Source organism: Gallinula chloropus (genome assembly GCF_964237585.1).
Source record: "Gallinula chloropus genome assembly, chromosome: 2".
Taxonomy (NCBI): Eukaryota; Metazoa; Chordata; class Aves; order Gruiformes; family Rallidae; genus Gallinula; species Gallinula chloropus.
In genome coordinates, this window is record NC_140086.1 from 106,784,638 (window position 1) to 106,806,498 (window position 21,861).

General features: G+C 42.4%; 1 protein-coding gene across 1 annotated transcript in view; it reads right to left on the minus strand.

The window, feature by feature from the left end:
• The window catches only part of HECW1 (HECT, C2 and WW domain containing E3 ubiquitin protein ligase 1), a gene marked incomplete at both ends in the record, with an annotated part of 179,193 nt that overhangs the window by 93,858 nt on the left and 63,474 nt on the right, over positions 1–21,861 (minus strand). Inside the window, one exon of the mRNA XM_084260642.1 lies at positions 6,232–6,307. Coding sequence (XP_084116768.1) covers positions 6,232–6,307 — 76 coding nt within the window. The remainder of the gene's footprint in view (positions 1–6,231; positions 6,308–21,861) is intronic.

Here is a 21,861-nt window from a genome sequence, read left to right on the forward strand (position 1 = left end):
TGCTTCCTCAGGTGAAAACATTTTACTCTCATTTGTATTGTTTTCATAAAAGGTTTCTGAGGATATTTAAGTGATGGTTTAATGTTAACTGAATTTAAATCTTTGGTAAAACCAGTGAATTCCAGATGGCTTGGATGTGTCCTGCTGTACACCACCATTTTACAGTGTATTTCTTGGAGTCATACAAGGAAATGCCACAAACATAACTCATCTATGTTTTGCAAAGGTGTATTTTCATCCAGTCACTCAAAAAACAATTAGTTATATGCCATACGTCAGTTTCCCATTTACTCATAAATCACACTTTAGCGTGAAAGAGATTATACACATCCATCAGTTTAATAATGTCAGGCCATCTCTCATGAAAGATGACAGAGGAAGGAATCCAGTTGGAGACATAGCAACCACAGACTCTTCACTGATGCAGATTTTCAGTAATTATAAATACACGCTCCCTAATCCAGCTAGGCTCACTTTGTTCTACAAAAATGGCTTATACAAACATCTGCTGATGATGCCCCTAAGTGAATTATGAATTTGTTCCAGCTTCAGGGCTTCCCTTCCATATATGTACATGGAGCTGTTGGAGTGAGTGCAGAGGAGGGCCACAAAGCTGATCCGAGGGCTGAAGCACCTCTTCTATGAAGACAGGCTGAGAGAATTGGGCTTGTTCAGCCTGGAGAAGAGAAGGGTGCTGGAAAACCTTATAGCAGCCTTCCAGTACCTGAAAGGGGCCTAGAGGAAAGCTGGACGGACTGTTCACAAGGGCATCTAGTGATAAGACGAGGGGTAATAGCTTTAAACTAAAAAGGGGTAGATTTAGATTAGATAGAAGGAAAAAATCTTCACTGTGAGGGTGGTGAGGCCCTGGCACACAGGCTGCCAGTGAAGTTGTAGCTTTCCCCTCCCTGGAAGTGTTCAAGGCCATGTTGGATGCGGCTTTGGGCAACTTGACCTAGTGGAGGGTGTTGCTGTCCATATCAGGGGAGTGGAACTAGATGATCTCTGAAGTCCCTTCCAACTCAAACCTTTCCATGATCCTATAATATGTTGATTTTTGTGCGTCTGAATAAGACCCGAGGAAGCTTTGCCTTAGGCCACTTGCATGCGTGTACCCTCTGTCCCTAAGATGGGCCATAGGTTTCCTTGCCTGCCTGTACTCAGCATTGGTGAGGTGGCATCTCGAGTGCTGTGTTCAGTTTTAGGACCCTCACTACAAGAAAGTCATTGAGGTGCTGGAGTGTGTCCACAGAAGGGCAACCAGGCTGGTGAAGGAGCTGGAGAGCAAGACTTATGAGGAGAGGCTGAGGGAGCTGGGGATGTTTAGCCTGGAGAAGAGGAGGCTGAGGGGAGACCTTATCACTACCTACAGCTACCTGAAAGGAGGCTGAGGAGAGTTAATTGTTGATCTCTTCACCCAAACAACAGGTGATAGGACGAGGGGGAATGGGCTCAAGCTGCACCAGGGCAGGTTCAGATTAGACATTAGGAAAAAGTTCTTCACTGAAAGGGTTGTCAGACATTGGAACAGGCTGCCCAGGGAGGCAGTTGAGTCACTGACTTTTGGATATATTTAAAAGATGGGTAGATGAGATACTTAAGGATATGGTTTAATAGAGGACAGGTATGGTTGGACTCGATGATCTCAAAGCTCTTTTCCAACCTCGCGATGCTGTGATTCTGAGATTCTCTGATGGCAATGATCAGCAAAACTATCGTGAAGATGGCATTTCAGTTCCCCGCAGACATAGTGAGGTACTGGTCCAGACCCAGGCTTGTATAAGCATGACAGAAAAGGATGGAGAATCAGCAATAACCAGAGTCTGGACCACTCTGATTTCTAAACCGATTACTTCTAGTCTGGTCATCAATCTATCAGTTCTAAGTTAAAGAATTTAGAAACTGTTGTCCCCAAGGGATGAGAAGCTTTCACCAGCAGTTCTGGAAGAACTTTCCTAGCAATAATACACAGGGATATTCTGTGCAGTTTATAAATGTGTCCTAAGACCATGGAGACCACTTAGTCTCTTGATGGTGCATAGTTTACTTCACTGAAGTAGACAGAGTCTACAAACAAGCAGAAGGGTAAAAGACCAATGAGAAGCAGAGCTACTGGTTTTGAAAAACTGATATTGATATTCTAATACAGTTGTCAAATTCCTTCCAATGAGAGACAAGTACTTAATGTCCCTTCAAGTTTCCAAGCACCATCCAACTGATTTCAATATAAGACTTGCGGCTAGCTATACTGACGCTTGTTGGAGAGGTCATTAAGGTCAACTCACTGAATTCACATTTTTCTGGTTTACCCTACTAGTCATGTGTTTTCAGAACCAGGAAACAATACATATTCTTCATCTGACCCTCTGAGAAGATGAAGACCTCTTGAGACAGGCCAAACTTGCTCAGAACATTATCTAAAAGCATAAGCAATAAGGGGTAACAGTTTAAAACTGAAAGGGGTAGATTAAGATTAGAAAAAAAAAATCTTCACTATGAGGGTGGTGAGACACTAGAACAGGCTATGCAGAGAAGCTGTGGATGCCCCCTCCCTGGAATTGTTCAAGACCAGGTTGGATGAAGCTTTGAACAATCTAGATTGTCTTTAATATTCCTTCCAAACTGTTCTGTGGTTCTTTGATTCTACTGCAAAGTGAACAGGGCCTGGAAAAAACAAAGGGTCATCGGAAAGACCACAGTCAGTTTAAATTGTGATTGCTCACGATTCAAGAGGAAGCACACAGGTACTGTCTCTCAGCTATGTGCTTATAAAGAAATAGACATTTTAGCTACTAGGAGTGGAATAACCTTCAACAGTAAGCGCACAGCAACACTGTATTGGCTTGGAAATGGCAATTTGATTAATTCAACACTACATTAAAGGAAAGTGAGCACAGATTCACAGAAGTATTGCATCTGATAGTACATATCAAAAGCAAATATTAAGGAAATTTAGGAACTGAACAGTAAATGTGCAGTGATAGGAAGTCTTCAAATCCAATATGGCAAAATATAGCATATAATCCAATGTACAATAGATTACTGACTTGATCAGATACTGAAAAAGGTTCTGCAACTGGTTCTATAAGAGGTTATATCAGATAATTAAAGTGGTTCTTTCTGCTCTCAGAAATCATGGTAACGACTATTGTCAAATTGACCCTTAGCAAACATGATACTATTTTCAGTTGTGATTTATACTCTGACTTCCATAAACAGGCAACCGATATTACCTGAATGTCTGGTCTGAAAGCCACACAAAAATAACTAACAACATTTCTCAGAGAGGTGTGATGAGGATAGATGCCTCAATGTTTGTGAAATACTCATATCTTTCAGTCATTCATTCTAAAAGAACACTTACAAATAACGAGTGTGCAAACACATGGAATATGTAAAACATTAAAGCTTGAAAAAAGTTATTTGATGCAATGTGTAACTAGGAAGCGTATCATGCAATCCTCATGATAACACCTTCTAAATATATGATCCAACAGAATGGCTTCAAGGGCTTTCAGCGAACGTGTTATATTGCTGCTAAACCATGAACTTTCAGTGAAGGGGCTGGTACATCTTGGGGAGCTTCGCACATTTCTTCTTTCCGTACTTCATGCGAGTGAGCTCCGACACTTCCTGCTGCCTTATCAGAGGTGTGACATTCACTGGTAACAGCAGGAAAGTCACATCGTAAAGTGAACGCAAAGTGACTGCATAGATTTCCTTAAAGAGTGCACTTGATCTAGCTATATTACACTTAGAGCATTTCTCTTGGTATTTTAAATATTGAAAGTCATCACATAAACAATTAAGAAGCTTAATCACGGGTAATTATCTTCTTTGAGATCAGTGTTGCTAACAAGCCTATTAATCTGAACTAACCTTTGCCAGGAACAACTTCCAGTCTCCAAAGAAGAAAACGTGAAGAAAGCAAATCTACTGACACAATGCAAACTCTCAGCTGTTTCTGTTCTCAAGAAGCCAGCAATCTCCTCCTGCCCTGAAGCGTCAGTTTATACTTTTTTGTTTGACATTTTTATTCATTCCAGTTTTTTCTCAAGCAAAACTTCCAGTGAAAGCAGTTGGGTTTTGTCCAAGCAAACGCTCAGGAAAAATAAAGAAAGAATAAAGCACTTTATCACCAACTTTTTAAAAGAAACGGTTTCTGCGCAGTCCCTTTTAACACAAGGTCTCACTGGAGTGTCTACGCAGTAGAGCAAGCAATACAAGTCTGTTGAAATGAACTGATGGTGTTCAGAATTTCTTGGGATTTGGTCTACTTTGAAATTTTTCTCTCCCATTCTATTTTTTTTTTTCTTTTTAAAAAGTGATATGGTAAAAGGTACAGCTCTTCTTGCATTCTCTAGATGATAAACCACTTAGGGCATGATGGCTCTGTGTTGGTGCAGCGCCTAATGCAATGGTCCCCCATCAGACTAATGTTCTTAACCCTTTTTTAATTGCAACTAATCAATCATAATTTGGAAACCTAACTTTTTTAGGTAATGACACTCAAGGTGACAGTATACCAAAATACAGATATTGAAAAGGAGAAGACTATATGAGCTGAAAATGTCATGACAGTAGAGAGGTCATTGCTGTGATAGTAGTGCATATGGAAAGGAATCTCAGTTCCTTCCAATGGTTCTGGAAGCCCTGGCTTCATTCCCATTTTATTAGTTAGCATAACAGATATAGGAATAACAATAATTTAACTTAGAGACAAAATATTTTGTTGTTGATGCTGATTAAGGAAGAAGTTAGTAAATAAATTCTTGTGATGTATTAATCTGTTAATTCCAGAAAGACTGAAATTGAGCTATTTTGATACCAAAGATTTTTGATAAAGTAACTGTGAGCTCAACCCTTTCAAATACTTTGCCGTGAAGATGCTTTTAATATGGATGATATAAATGTAAACTAATTGCTTGTGAACCACTAGAAGAATATATCCCAAATGTCTTACATGGTAGGGTCTTTTTGTACACTTTGAAATAAGCTGTAAATGACGTAATTTAGTTTATAAAAGGGCCAACTGAGACAACATTATTTATCAGTTTCACAAATTGTTGCTCTTGACATCTCTTGATCTACTAGGCCAAAGAATCTCAGAGAAGGAAAAAATGTTACTAATTCTGTGCAACATTTCCTGTGTAAGATTATTTAAGAACATTAAGAAATATTAACTCTACTTTATTTCTGTTGAGCTAAACCCATAGTTTTATTAAATTAATGTGACTGGGTGAATGCCCACTGTCCAGCTTGGTAAAAATAAGTGATGTGTTAAAGTTCTATCTAATGTCTGTCTAATATGCCATATAGCATATAGAACCTCTTGAGAACCTGGACTTGCATGCTTAATATTAAAGAGACATGGAAGCCCTAGTTGATTTAAACACAACTCAGATGAAGCTTGAAATAAATCATACAGCCAAACTAATCATGTAATGAGATGCTTGTCCAAGTGTAGGAATTTATATGCAAAAGCCTATGCTTGCTCAAAGAATTTCCAAATCAAGTTCAGCATCTTTTTCTCTGTCTTCCTGGAGCTAAAAAACATGGAAACTAAATAGCAAGCATAAAACTCCAAAACAGTAACTTTGCTCAGAACTACTCTCTTTTGACACAGTGATTTTTTCTACATAAGTGATTTACAGATTGTTTTTACCAAATCCAGATCAAATGGAGCATGGCAACTTCATAAAACCATATTAAGCCTTTAAGACCTGCAGTGACATGCCAAGTAATGAGGCTGAACATTCTTCAGAGAATTCAGAGAACAGTCTCCTGGCTCAAGAAGTCCAAGAGTCACTTTTGAGTAATACAGACAACCTTGTGCAATGTGGCACATGGATGTGCCTCAGGTCAAGACCAAGACTGTGGAACATGCTCTCCAAGAAACAGAGGACTACCACAAACCACATTTTGCTCTGTAAGTGAAGTCCTTGCCACTGATCTTGCTTTAACTGACCACATTTAATCATGAACAGGATGGTGTAACATGGCCCTAAATACTACTTGAACAAAACACGTTACAGCATGTAACTCCCACTGAATTAAGAGAGAGTGGTAATAATCACAGATACTAATTCTTTGTTTCAGTGTCACCTCTGGAGCAACAGGCAAAAAACCCACACATAAATATATACATTCATACACATGTACATGAAAGATTTTAGTAATTTCAGTTTCCCACTCTCTGGGCTTAAAACTTTCACATCAGCAGTGACTTACCTGACAGTGAAAAGCTTATCAGTCTTCGACTTCCTTGTCCCTGGATTGAATCTTCATTGGTGATGCTTTTAAAAATCTGTCAGAAGAAAAATAACAGTGAGAGAGCAGTCTCAAATAGCTCTGAACAGATAAATTGCATAGCAGCTATCTTTTTTATAGATTCTTACTTTTAGAATCAATTTGATGACCACCAATCAAAACAATGTATATATCCCGGTAATAATTGAACCACTAGTGGCCTCAGTCATTCCCTCCTGGAGACTCTTGCTTAAGAAAACAGAATGATACAAAAGTACTACTGTAATTTTAACACAACGGTTTCTCACTGAAGGAGGAACTGCTTATTAAACAGGAAATTAAAGTGGCCAGAAAGGATGGGATGTGGTCTCACCTCCAAAACCAACTTTTGTCTTTCCAGAAGCTTACTAATACCCTGTGCAGGAAACGTGAGCGATGATAACAAGAAGCATTAAGGGTGACCTGAGAAAAACCCTAAAAAAACTAAATCAACAGAGGTCACTTTGCATTCCACAGTTTAGGTTTTAATGTCAGGCCTTGGTTCAGCAAGTTTATTGGAGAATTCCTGTTGTGCAGATTAGGACCCAGGCTACCTTTCTGGTCATAATCAGAATTGGGAAGCAAGAACACTTTTGAGCCAGTGTTTGGGGCATCATCAGAAACCCATCATGAACATTTTTCATCACTGTTGTCCTAAACAGATGCCACCAGGAGTCAGACACCAAAGTTCAGGAGAGAGCTGGTGCTACTATTACTACCTCCCACCAACTCTGGAGTCAAATCAAGTGCTGCTCTGCTCTTGGGAAGACACGGCTCCTCACCACTCTTGCCTTTCAGCTTTTAGGCATAAAAGAAAAAGAGCATTTATGCAGTGAAGTTCCAGTTTTTGCCAGGAAACATAACTGAAGTCCCACTCAGCTGTGACTCATTGCTCAGTATATTAAATATTGTGTATTCAAGCTTAACTTAGAAAACAAGCCACTCTTTGCCCCTGGAAAGCTCAAAAACATGGGCAAGGGGGCACTGCAGCCCAGCTAGCAGCGATTAAGCAACTAGCACATCTGGCAGGTCGAAACACAGATGAGGCCTAGATTGTTTAGACACCATTATAAAAAAATGGGCTCCGTGGGACTTGACTTCTTGTCATAGTAATTTTGTTTCTTACAGAGTATTTAAATGGAAAAAAGGATATCAAGAAGAGCTGGACTACAAACAAATTCCAGTAGAAATATCGCTGTTGGATCACAGATAAGCACAATTGCACTTCTGGACTTCTCCACTAAGCAGGTTTCAATCAATTTATTAAAGCCACCACTGATTTCTGAAAGTATGTTTAAATCATAATGTTATATGTGAAATTTTATGACAAGAACTTAGTAACTTTTACCAGCTGAAGTTGTGAACCCACCAAGAAACAACAATAGTTCCTTGTCAAGATGCATTTTCCATACTTCACTGCCTGACATTTATTACACATTATCCTTTAATGCTTACTACTTACAGGCTTGTTTGTGATTTTGTCCAGGACAGTAACTGGGCCAAGTGACCTAGATATGTGCACATTTGCAAAACATGTGTTTTTTTCTCAGTACTTAAGCATTCCTCTAGGGTTTTTAGATCTGCCATGAATCAATATAAATAGTTTTAACAGTCTATGCTTTGAACAGCCTGGGGCAGATCTGATGGGGTCCTGCAAATACCAAACTGGTCAAAACTTAAAAATGTAATTGACCTTTTTTGAGCCTCACCTACAATACTGAAATTGTACTCAGACAGTTATAGTAGAGTATTACACTGGCAAAGCACCCCAAAGCATGGCAAAACCTGCACTGGCAAAGCTTGGCATTATAAAAAGAGAGTAATACACATCCAGCTCTACAAGTGAAACAGGAAGAAAATAAATTTATTTGGTCCTAAAGGATTTGTCTATTCTGTGTAGTGCACGTACCCTACACTGTACTGTTAAGTGGTCACCCCTGAGTCATGCTATCACAGGGTCGCTGGTAGTGCTCCCCCAGTTTCTATTTGCCCCATGCTTTCCCATGGAAATCAAGGCAGAGGCAGGTTGGAGTGGGGTTAAAAAAGTAGGGCACATCCCAGATCTCAACCTACCAATAAGCTGAGAAGAAGCTGAAGGGTGCATCCACACCCAGGAGCTGGGAAGTGCTCCTGCTTTTTTTACTCCATAAATACAGCACTCGTGTATTATATCAAGGTCAGGTTTTTAAATGACCTGATTACTAATAAATGTTCCTCCAGCTTTCAATGAAAAGCAGCTCTTAGGTGATTTAGTGCTTTGGAGATTTTGACATAATTTTCTTAATCCCAGATTTCCCGATCGCAATTCAGTCACAGTTTCGCCTACAGCGATTCCCCCTGCGAAGACCAAAAGGCCACTGGAGCTGTCTGGAACAGGCTTGTGTCTGGCAGTCCTGGCCTCTCCCCTCATCCAACTCCTATTTTCACAGAACCCAAGAGATTTACTTGCAAAACCTCTAAGGATTTTTTTCAGAGGCCAAAAAGTCAGATGGCCTAATAAAGGCAAACCAAGCCTTCTGAGCACCCCCTGGTGAGAGTTTTGCATCCAAATTGCTCCCATGGACACCAGCAGAGTGCACCAGACAGGCAGCTGCTTGCAGAAACAGGTACTTGCTTCATCAGCAAGGCTGAAGGTACGAAAGTAAGGCCTAAGTCAGCCCTGCTGCCTAATCAAATTATATACTCCCCAGTTTATCCCTCTGAGATGCAACGGTACATCAGTATGTACTACTATGCTTAATCGTAGTAATCTGTAACACACAACACTTTTTTTGAAGCTTTTTCTAATTTCTTCCTGCCCAGTTAGCTGAGAAAGGCTGAGGGAGAGAGGCGCTTGTTGTTGGGCTGAGACCTAAGATGCGCCATTAAAGACGTACAAGACACAACAGAGCCAAATGCCTCCTGTACAGGTCTGATCCCAAACCTGTGCTCCTTGTGTCCAGGGGGCTGGTGGCACTGGTCTGCCACTCTCCCCACACGTATGTTGTGTTGAGAAGGTAAAAGCCCTTTCTCAAAGGAAGGAGTAATTAGTGTAGATGTACCCACGGAAGAATATTGAGGAGGACTGGAAAGAGATTTTACTTTAATATTGCCATTTCAAGGAAGTCAGAAGGAACAGAGGGAGAGGAAGGGAAGCTACACCAAGGACACAGTGTGATTTAGCTTGCTGTGCTGAGCAAGCAGAGCACACAAGGCCTCTCCCCTCAGTGCCCTGACCAACCAAGGTCATTACATTTGTCCTGCCATTCAGCTGAAGGGAAGTATTTGGGACCACAGCAAACATCACAGGGACTCAAAAACAATGAGAAAGGTCTGACATTAAGTCTGATTTTCTGAAAAGAAAAAACCTATCTGCTGCAGTTTTAGATTCACTGTTTTCTAATGCAATACCAGTCTGTCCCCAGTAGCGTGGACAAGGCTAAGAGCATTTGGTGCAAGGCAGGACAAAGAAGGACACCTGGCTGCTAATGCTCACAAGCCACCATGCTGAATGGGGTTCATTGTGTCTTGACGCCTGGGATGGCGAAGCGCTCAGGTCATACTCTTCCTGCTTGCCATTTATCATGAAAGAAATCCAGGCTGATTTTAGTGGTTACAATACAATTATGTTGGGAGTTTTGTCACTGTAAGTAACCCCTGAATTTAGTCATCTGGAGGTAAAATGCCCTCTATCTTTTAAACTGCCACTTAAAACATAGTTAGCTGGCAGAAAGACAACATTAATCTTGCCACTTGACATCATATGGACTTGAAGTCCTTGGTATGAAAAGGAACAAATGCGATTTTCCCTCAGTAACTTTGGTACTCTTTCATGCCCTTTAAGTAAGAGTTCAGTCTGAACTAGTTTAATGTTTTTAGTTTATAATATCATGTTTGCACATTGTGCAGACCAGTCTAATTATGAGTCCTGATGACACAGAACAGGATGAATATGTGTTTATTATATGCTTCTGTTATATCTTGACATGAAGAGACAAGGTATGAGATGCAACTTAAAGCCTAGTTAAATCTCTTCGAACACCAAAGACTCCCTGAACTAGATTCACACCTCCTTTCACGTTCCTTGCTTGTTATCAAAGCCAGTTTCACTGCCACTCATTGTAGTGCACGCACTCAAACAGTTAGGGAAATAGCCGTACTTCCTTTAAAATATTCTCCAGCAAACACACACTGTACAATCTTTTTCTGGTTTGCTACAGAATTTCCCAACCTCTGATGCATGGCAAAAGACACTTGCCAGAGCCTGTGAAGGCTATCTGCAAAACACGTGGAGGTACTTGTGGCCAGCTTGGAGCCTATCGGGACTTGCTGGGTTCAGGAACAGGTTCCGATTCGCTAGTGGTTTTCAATTTTTCAGTAGAGAGAAAAAAGAAGACAGGAGATGACTGAAAGCTAAAAATAATACAGTCTTGTCCTATTATCACTTTTCCTTGTGAGTAGTTCCTGAAAATGCTGGAGGGAAGTTACGTGACCCTGAATGAGAAAGCAGGCAGGCTTCACACTAGCAAATGGAGCCCTTGAGAATCCCTCCCTCCCTCTTTAGCCATGGTACGCATTATGTAAAAAAAAAAGTAAAAAATCTTGAGAAATCCCAGAGCACTGAAAGTCCAACAGCCCTTGCTGAGGCAAAATTCCAAGTGCATCACTAAAAATTTGTCTAAGCAGAAGCATAGGAATAGAAACTCTGACAGCTAATTAAAAATACTTCCTAAAATACCTTACCCTTCAGCGGTCTATCTAGCTACATGCAAAAGTAACAGGAACAACAATCTTGCTCCTGAAGGTAGAACGTTGTACTGGGCACGTATTGGGTGCCCCTATTCAGCCTTCTTGTACCTCTCTGTTATGATGATGCAAACACTTCTGGATACACATACAATGTGAACACAAGTCTAGAAGAAGCTGTAACCATGTTTGCCCCTACTGCACTAGAAAATCTGGTTTTGGGTACTACAGTGACCACTAGCTGTGGAGAATGCTGGTAAAGTGTGCCTTGTATCGCTGTCAATTTTTGTGACTTTGTATATTGTGAGGCCCAATTTAATTATTTTTAAAATCCTGCTGATATGAAACATGATTAATATGATTTTATTACTTCTACCACACCTAGACATGCACAGCTCACAGGTACAGGCACATAAATTGTGCCTGTAGCCCCAAGGAAAAGGACTTGGGGGTACTCATGGATGAAAAGCTGGACATGAGCCACCAACATGCATCTGCAGTCCAGAAGGCCAACTGCATCCTGGGCTGCATCAAAAGAAGCATGCCCAGCAGAGTGAGAGAGGGGATTCTGCCCCTCTACTCTGCTCTGGTTAGACCTAACACTCAATCCAATCAAGTTCAAAATTTTGAAGGTGCTAATTAAAACTCAGAATATTTTACCCTGACAGCACAGATTGCAACTACAGTAAAATTCAATGCAGAATAAATAACTGTGTACTGTAAGCTGGCAAAGCTCCAGCCCAGACCATACTATCTACTCACAAGAGATTCTCTTCAAAAAAGCATATCTAAGAACTTACCAAAGCATGAAGAAGGGCTCACATTTCCAAGAACTAAACCTGTATGGAAGATGGAAGTCTACAATGAAAGAAAACTAGAAACTACAAAAGTGAAGCAGCAAAGTGTCTAAGGATGAAAAGCAGTAGATGAGAGCAGGGAAGGCTGTAACCTGTACTTGATTACAATCACAAGTGAAAAACAGCCTCAACTCAATCCCAATTTGTGCATCAGAAAAGAGGAAAAATATTGCTGGACATGTCAGAGCTAAAGAAGGTGGTGTTGCAGAGCTCGGGGAAAAGACAAGGTGTTGTCCTGGTTTCGGTCAGGATGGGGTTAACTTCTTTTGTAGCAGCGGATGGAATGCTGTGTTTGGGAGTTAAAATGAAAGCAGTGCTGATAACACCCTGATGGTTTTAGTTGAGTCAAGCAGTCAAGGACTTCTTCAGCTCTTCATATTTCTCTATTTATGAGAAAGGAGGGGACGAAGACAGGACAGGTGACCTAAACTGGCCAAAGAGAGTATTCCATGCCAATTACGTCCTGCTCAGTATAAAGGGGAGCTGATGGGAGGAGGAGCACGTGCAGCTCCAGGACACGCAGTTTTTGGAGGACAGTCGGGTTCTGGGATGGCTCTGGGTGGCACGGCCTGAGCTGTGGGTTCGGTGAGAAACTGCATTGTGTATCAACAGCTTCATATATTTTTTGCTCTAAAGTCCTGTTACTATTGTTATATTTTATCTTTCTGCTATTTTAGTAAACTATCCTTATCCCAACCCAGGGGCTTTTGGTTTCTTGGTTTTGGGGTTGTTTTTTGCCCCTTCCTTTTCCCCTCCCTTGCCTCTCACACACCCCCACCCCGACACACACACATTTCTCCCCCTCCTCTTTTCCTTTAAGGAGCAGGCAGCTGCGTGGATCTCGGCTCTCAGCCGGGGTGAAACCACGACAATGTCCAGTAACAGCACTATGCTTGCTTCAAGCTCCAGCTCTCTATTTTTCATGAGCAGTGAAGCTGTCCACACATTTAAACCAAAATAAATAAGGTTAATATCCTGAACACAACCATCATGAACAAAAGCAGAAGGTGGTGCTTTTTACCCTGTCCCCTTCCACCTACTTGTAACCTGTAGTTCAACTGGGACTTAAAACAGGTCCAAAACTCCCCAGTTGGATGCAGGAGCAGAGTACCAGTTTTCACTCTGCTGATACCAGCTTAAATTAGCTTAAAGCTATTGTTTTAACAGAGCTGTCTGTACATAGCATAGGTGACAAGAAGAGTTCCTCAAAAAATTATTTTCCTCTAACCTAGGTCTGTTGGCTTTTACTGTTGCCCTCCTGATTTCACTAAACTCTTAACATTAGGGCAACTCCCTTAAGCAAGTGGCAAATGGTTTATATTTTCCACAGCTCAGCAGCGAAGTGTCTTTCCACAGTAAAAGAATATAAGACATTGTCCCAGGTTCATGCTTTTTATTCTGTCATCCTCTTTAGAGAAGGAATAGCCCTCAGGAGATCAGCAAATGGATGAATACTTCCACTTCCTCCCAAGTCCTGAATTTAAAAAGAAACAGTTTTTGGGGAAATGCATTTACTAAACAAACACAGACTAAATAAATGTTTCCTTTCTCTTCATCACTTGTCTTCTTACACATTGGGGGAACACAGAATGCACAATAACAAAAAGGACGAATTGTGAGAGGATCAGAGACCTGAGCTCCATGACTGTCACTGACAGAATTATGGCTATAATTCCAGGCACCACTTTGAAAATCTAGCCCTAATTAGTGGCAGTGCTTCAGCTACAACCCTCACTCTGTTAACAGAATTATCCAGCTCTCGAATGCAATATATTCCACTTATCCTGTTAGCTCGTTAAGCCACCGTGCTGGCACCATACTATTTTTCTATCAGGTGCTTCCAAACAGCAGCCAGTTTCTCCAGCAGCAGGCTGACTCCCTGATGGGCTCTCTGCAGCTGGCTCGCAGCCCTGAAGGACTGTGACCACACACACAGTCCCATGTGGCATGGTCAGTGCTGTTCTAGCCTTGCAATACACCACGTTCTCAATGCCATTCCTTAATTAAAGGGAGAATTGTGGGTATATGGCAATTCCCCTCTGTCTGTGGAAAGCTCCTTTTGCCTCATCTTGCAGCAGTGTTTATCAATTACTTCATTTACTCCCAGAAGTTTTAATTCAAAAAACCTTCTCCCCTAGAAACTCTTTAAAAAAAGCTAGCAAGAAGGCAAGTTAATATTTTTTCCCCACTGAAAAAGTTTAAAATTCTTTCAGCAGATTCTAGATAACAAACCCTGGAAGCCAAAGTAAATTACCAGAAAAAAAATGCTGTACTGTATCATCAGTGAAGTGCTCTAGAAAACAACTACTGACAGGCTTATGACAAGAGAACATTCAGTGACAACATGTACCAAGTGTGTGAGGTCTCCACATTGGCATGAAAATACTTCATATTCCCCAGTCTACCCTGTGTGGGCAGAGTGTTGTTTCAGCATAACCAGCAGCTGGCATAGGGATGATAAGACCAACCTTTTCCAATTAAAACCAAATCAAGGATTGAGGCAATAAATCAGTATCTCCCAGAGAGTCTAGCATTTTTTTTCTTCCACAGTGTTATTAAAGTCAGCTTCTTCACTGTTTCAACACTTCTGCCTAATAAACTTCAGCTATCCTTTGGCAGCAGAGGAAGAGCTTTGATTAGAGATTCTGATCTCCCCTCAGTCTTTGAAGCTTCATTTAAGTAAACTCTTAAGATTTTCAGTTAAACATCATCATGGATGCATGTGGATAGGCTTCATGTTGTGCTTTCCGGGTCAAAGGCTGGACAACATCTAAGCAGCAGCTATTTTTTCTTTACATGTAGCAAATTTCTGGGAGGACTGTTTTCCTCAAGGTCTCTCACAAACTGCTCACGTGTTGGCTACCAGGCTGTGTGCTGTTTGATGCCAGCGAGCCTTTGAATGCTAAGAAGCCTCTCAGCAAGTTTAAGGTGGTCCAAAGGATGACAGCAGTTTACAGCCTGGTGGAGTTAGCAGGGAAGAAGGTTCCTTGTAGTTGCTAAACAGCTTTTTGTGCTTCCCAGAGCTACCATCATCTAGAAAAAATCCTCTAAGAAAAATCTGGGTTTATGATCAGATTTACATCAGGCAACTGCCTAATGTAGGACCAGATCAACACTGTAAACCTGACAGGTCAGTACACAGAGTATTAATGTGCTTAAGCACTCTGACAGCAAGAACTGCTTGTAAACATTACCCTCACAGGAACAGCTAAGCAAGACCCTACAACCCACTGAAATAACAGGGAGATTTGCCATTGACAGGTGAGATTGGCCCACTGGGCATTGTTTGGATCCTGTAATTCTGCAGACAATTTGCCCCTGTAGACACCAAATTCAAACTTTTCAAGAAAACATTTTATTTGTACGGAGAACTAAAAAAAAAGAGTTGCTAACACCTTTACTCTTCGCACTAGAAGACAAGAGCCATCAAAACATAAGGCGTATATAATGGAATTACTCTAAACTGACACATCCACAAAGTCTTTGGAAAGAGAGAAGCTGCAATAGACAGCAAACTGTGCTTCCAGGCAGCCTTCATTAGAGCTTCAGAAATTCCAAATCTTGCTGAATTTGTAATAAAACATTTGCACTCCACAGAGCATTTTTCTAGGTATGTTGGCACAAAAAGGGTAAAGCTGAGAAGAAAACACCAAACCTTCGCCTTTTACAGGACGTACAGTCACTTAGTTAATGCAGCCTCTTCCACACACAGTGTTTTTCTTGTGTATCTTTTGGGAGATCCGTCAGAAACTGTTTATGCTGTCTCAGGAATTTTTGTTTGTATGTTTGTGTAGTTAGGTTGGGGTGTTTTTTTTATTTTTCTTTTTTAGAATTTCCCTTAATCTTCATATTTGGCTACTGCTGGCCACAGCATTCACAGTTTTCATTTTCTTAGTTTGCCTCTTCCAAGAGCAGCAACAATCTCCAGGGAAGTGGGCTTGTGGGAATACTGATTGTAATCAAACTGCCATAAAATAGCCAATGTTGGAAGAGATGTCCTGTTGTCATCTGACCCTTCAGTCAAAACAGGACCAACATAGAGCAGGCTTCTCAGGGCCATGTTCAGTTCAGCTTTGAGTATTTCCAGGGATGGAGATCCCACCAGCTCTTGGAGCAACCTGTTCTAATGAATAAGTACTGTCTTGAGAAAAAAAGTATTCTTGAGGTCTAATCAGAACGTCCCTTGTTGCAACTTGTGTCTACGGCCTGCTGTCACTTCACCAATCATTGTGACAATCATAGAATCACAGAATCACAGGGGTTGGAAGGGACCTCGAGAGATCATCGGGTCCAACCCCCCTGCCAAAGCAGCTCCCCAGCTCATATTGCACAGAGGGGCGTCCAGACGGGTCTTGACTATCTCCAGAGAAGGAGACTCCACCACCTCCCTGGGCAGCCTGTCCCAGGGCTCTGTCACCCTCACTGTGAAAAAGTTTTTCCGCATGTTGGTGCGGAACTTCCTGTGCTCCAACTTGCAGCCATTGCCCCTTGTCCTGTCTCCACAGACCACTGAAAAGGGGCTGGCTGATTCCCCCTGCATCCCATACATAAGATATTTATAAACATTAATAAGGTCCCCCCTTAGTCTTCTTTTCTCTAGGCTGAACAGTCCCAGCTCACTCAGCCTTTCCTCACAGGGGAGATGCTCCAGGCCCTTAATCATGTTTGTAGCCCTCCGCTGGACTCTCTCCAGGAGATCCCTGTCCTTTTTATACCAGGGAGCCCAGAACTGGACACAATACTCCAGGTGAGGCCTGACCAGGGCAGAGTAGAGGGGGAGGATCACCTCCTTCAACCTGCTGGCCACACTCCTCCTGATGCACCCCAGGAAGAGAAGAGTCTGTTTTCTTTCCTATAACCTCCCATTAGGTAAAAGCACCAACAACATCTGACCTAAGACTCCTCTTAAGTCTGAATCAATCCAACTCTGCTTACTACTCATACGTAATGTGAAAGACAATCTGAAGGATGAAGAAAACAGGGGTCAGTCATTCGGAAAATGACTGGAGAGTTAAAGCGAACTTAAGTATGGCAGAGACTTCTTAGCGAAGCAGCATGTAAAATAATCCAATCTCCAGTAACAGCTGAATTTGTTGCAGCAATTTGGCCATCACAGAAAGCCTCATGAAGGATTTGGCCTGCTGCATATTGGACACAGACTTCTGAACATGAAGTCATTAAATGTAACAGAAAGAGAAAGGGATGTCAACAAAATGCAGGAGAGCTGTCATTAACTACACCGTGTATAATGATATAATTCTTGTAGATCTTTATAAATAAATCACACCTTATCAGCAACAGAGGTGTTTTCTGTTGCATGTGTCAGTTTTGATGGAAATCAGTGCAGAATTCATCTCAGACACTCCAGTCAACCTTGGGAAACTATTCTGTGGAACAGAGCAAGGCAGCACAGAGGTTCATATCCTACTCTACACACAGGATCCAAATTGTCCTCATCCAGTACCATATAGAAGTGGCTACCATCCCCACACAAACTCCATGTCCCCAGCTCCCCAGGCCCCTCCCCATGCCAAACATGTGACAGCAGGTGTCTTTTGCACAAAACATCTCCCCCTCATCTCCACTGGGGACCTTTCTGACCTCTGCTATGCACATTCCTTCCTTCACTGTGTAGGCAGCCGCCATGCTCACTTGTCAGCACCTGTATGAGGAGAAATGGGCAAGGAGAGGAGAGTAGAACTTGGGGGCAGCTGCTGCCCTTGCAGGAGCTTCAAGCCATGTTGGGCTGGTGCCCTCCCACAAGGCCGCCCTTACAGTAGCAGGTTGCACTTTGCTCTTCCTTTCCTGCAGTAGCAGGAACAAAACTTTTTTGGTCATTCAAAACTTTGGGATACATGGAAGCAGGTCAGATCCAAGCCACCTCCTTGGACCATGCCCCTTCAACCAGTAGGAAAGAGAAAAGCAAGAGACACAACTTTTCCCCTCCTATCTTGGGAAGTCAATATTGAGCCCTCTGAAAGCAGTAAGAGTTTGGACATTGACTCATGCTACTAATAGTGCATCCTCTTCTGCTGCAGCAGCATATGTCTCTGAACTGCAGGACAAGGAAGCAGCCTGTGCTAACACCCTGTCAGTGATGCATCCCTCACAGTAGAAAGCAAGGGCATCAATGAGACAGACTTGGCAGTTTCCCCCTCACCCTCAAAGGCACAGCTGAAAAATAAAGATGCAAACCTTGAGCATCCTCTGAGTGGTAGCAGCTCCAAAGAGCATGAGGACTCACAGGATGCTGCTACACAGTGCAGGGAGGCAGCTGCGAAAACAGCAGGCCTGTAAATTGAGCCTCAGGCGTAGCCATGGGACACCCCTGCAGCAAAGGAGGAGGTCTCACATGTCTAGGTGTACCCAGTAACTTTCTCCACCCCACTTTGGAGGCTCACACAGTGACTGCTATCCACTTGCAGCCAAATGCTTCTAAATGTTGGTCATGGCCAAAGCCCAGCACGCTTTTCATGCAGTCTGGACTTCCTCATCAAGAAGCTCTTCAAAACTATGAAAGGAAGCACCCAACAAAAATGTGGGATGAATGAACTAGAAAAGGAAAGGAAAAGGATTAAAAGGGTAAAGGGAAAAAGCAAGACTCAACAGAAGAGTGGAAAACAAAGAAAAGGGTAGTGAAGGATTTTTTGAGGAAAAAAAAACAATTTCTAAAATGCCAGATCTTCCACATCCTAAAAATTCCCTTCCTCCCTTTCAGACACATCAAGAAAACTCCAACAGAACAACAAAAATCCTCTCAACAATGATCAGTATGGCTTTGTTAGAACTCAAACCCTGATGACAGTAACATTCAAAGGGAACATTCACTAGGAACATTCAACAAGGGAAATAAATAGGCTGCTATTAAAACCAGGGTTTCCTGACAATTTGTGGCACTTACAGACTTTTCAGATATTAAGTTTAACTATTACCATATAGCTGAATCCATTTATGGTAACAGATATTGGCCGCCCTCAAATACTTCATGTTGGAATCTAGTCTTAGTCTTCTAGACAAAAGGTCATAAATATGTTGGCACTTGAAATAATACAGACTGTTACACATTTTGTGAACTCAGTTTTAACTATTGCCCGGAGTTAGTTTGGACACTAGTGATGATGGTGGTCCTTTACTAAGAATGTCAATATGTGGTCTAATTTATGATGTCGCCTCACCAGGGCAGAGTAGATGAGGAGGATATCCTCCCCCAGTTGCTGGACACACTCTTAATGAACACCAGGTAATCATTGGATGCCTTGGCCACAAGAACACACTGCTGACTCATGGAGAACCTGTCCACCAGGACTTGCAGGTCCTCTGCAGCGCTGCTTCCCAGCAGGTGAATCTCTAACCTGTACTGGTGCCTGGAGTTATTCCTCTTTAGACACAGAACCCTACACATGCCCCTGTTGCATTTCATTTGCTTCCCCTCTGCCCAACTCTCCAGTCTGCCCAGGTCTCACTAAATGACAGTGCAGCCTTCTGGTATATCAGCCACTCCTCCCAGTTTTTCTATTTTCAGCAAATTTTCTGAGGCTACATTCTGACCCTTCATCTAGTTCATTGATGAATATGTTGAACAAGACTGAACCCAGTTCTGAACCTTGGGGCACACCACTTGATACAGGCCTCCAACTAGACTCTGCACCACATACCACAACCCTCTGAGCTCTACCATTCAGCCAGTTCTCAACTCACCTCACTGTCCACTCATCTGACTCACACTTCCTAATTTTACCTATGAGAATATTTTGGGAGAGAGTGTCAAAAGACTTACTGAAGTCAATGTATACAACATCCACTGCTCTACTCTCATCTGCCCAGCCAGTTATGCCATCACAAAATGCTATCAGATTGGTCAAACATGATTTCTCCCTTGGATAATCCATGTTGACCACTCTTGATAACCTTAGTCTCCTCCACATGCTTACTGATGACTCCCAGAGAAAGCTGTTCCGTCACCTTTCCACAGACGGAGGCAATGCTGAGGAGCCTGTAACTTGCTGGATCCTCCTTCTTGCCCTTTTTGAAGACTGAAGTGACACTGGCTTTCCTCCAGTAGGCACTCCTGTTCTTCACAGACTTTCAAGGTTGATGGACAGTGTCTTCGCAATAACACCTGTCAGCTTCCTGAGCACTCGTGAGTGCATTCCATCAGGGCCTATGTATTTGTCTGCCTAAATCTCTAACCCAGTCCTCCTCAAATAAGGGAAGGTCTTCCTCTTTATATACTTCCTCTCCTACCTCCAGGGCCTGGGAGTTCTGAGAGCTGGCCTTAGGAGTAAAAACTAAAACAAAGAAGACATTCAGTAACTCCACCTTCTCTGTATCCTCTGCCACCAGCAGACCCACCTCATTCAGCAGTGAGCCCACATTTTCCCTAGCCTTCCTTTTGCTACTGATGTACTTGAAGAAGGACTTCCTGCTGTCCTGCCTCATTTGCTTATTTTCTTACTCTTCAGGATGCACTGATCTTGAGCTCAGAGGAAGTGATGCTTGAATATGGACCAGCTCTCTTGGACCCTCCCCCTACCTCCTAGAACCCTAGCCCATGGGATTCTTCCAATAAGGTCTCTGAAGAGGCCAAAATTAGCTCTCCTGAAGTCCAGGGTTGTAATCTTACTTATTGCCCTGCTTCTTCCACACAGGATCCTGAACTCCACCACCTCATGATCACTGCAGCCAAGGCTGCCTCCAGCCTTCACATCTCCAACCAGTCCTTTGTTTCTTAGTCCAAGGTCCAGCAGCACCTCTCTCCTCGTAGGCTTCTCCACAACCTGTATCAGAAGTTATCATAAGTGCTCTTCAGGAACTTCCCAGACTGTGTGCACCTAGCTATGCTGTCGTTCCAGCAAATACCAGGGTGGTTGAAGTTCCTCATGAGAACCAGGGCCTGTGAAGCTACTTCCAGCTGTCTGTAGAAGGCCTCATCGAGTTCCTCTTCCTGATCAGCTGGCCTGTAGTAAACACTCACAACAATGTCATCCATATTAGGCTGCCCTGTATTTCTTACTCACAAGCTCTTAATTCATTCTTCATCCACCCCTAGACAGAGCTTGATACATTCTGGTTCTACTTTCAGATAAAGAGCAACCTACTACCTCGCCTTGCTGGTCTGTCTTTAAGCCGTACGTAGCCATCTGCGCCACATTCCAGTCATGCGAGCTACTCCACCATGGGTCTGTAATTGCAACGAGATCATGGACCTGCGACCACACAGGCGCCTCCAGTTCTTCCTGTTTATTCCCCATGCTGTGTGCATGGGTGTGCAGGTGTTTCAGAGAGGTAATTGAGCACACAGGTATCCCTGGAGGGGTACAAGAGGGTCCACCACAAGTCACACACACTCTTGAGGTGATTGGCCTTCTAGTTCTTGTCTTTTGAGGCAGCTAAGGAACATGTGTCACTGCTGTGCTTGACCTGACATATACCCAGACAGATGTGATGGCATGAGAATTGCTATTCCAGACCTTGGCTCTCAAGTCCTTCAATTCAAAGCTCACATTTGTGTTCACCATAAAGTTCTACTGCATAGCCGTAAGGGAAAAAAGGGCCTCAGAGTAAATAAAAATCAGACCAGCTGAGTTATAAAAGTCAATTGTGTAGGAACAATTTAGTTGCTTTCCATCAGACTTTATGGATGTAAGAATTTCAGCCTGCTTTTAAACTGCAGAGATTGAGAGGGGAGGGGCTGTGTGCCTTCAACGTTACTAGAAACATGTTTTGAGAACTCAGCTAGCTAGCTGGGGAAAATAAGCAGATACTTGATGGAAGCAAAAAAGATTGAAGAGAGTTAAGGATTAAAAATGAACAAAGGCTTCAAAATACAGTCTGCTGGTATATAACATACTGACCCACATAAATTTCCCCACCTGAACATCTTACATTCCTGATCTTTCAAACAAGTCATAATTATAGCAAAAATGATTTAGAAAAGTACGCAGTATTATGTAACCGTATTCCACCAGCAAAACCATGTTCAGTGAACATG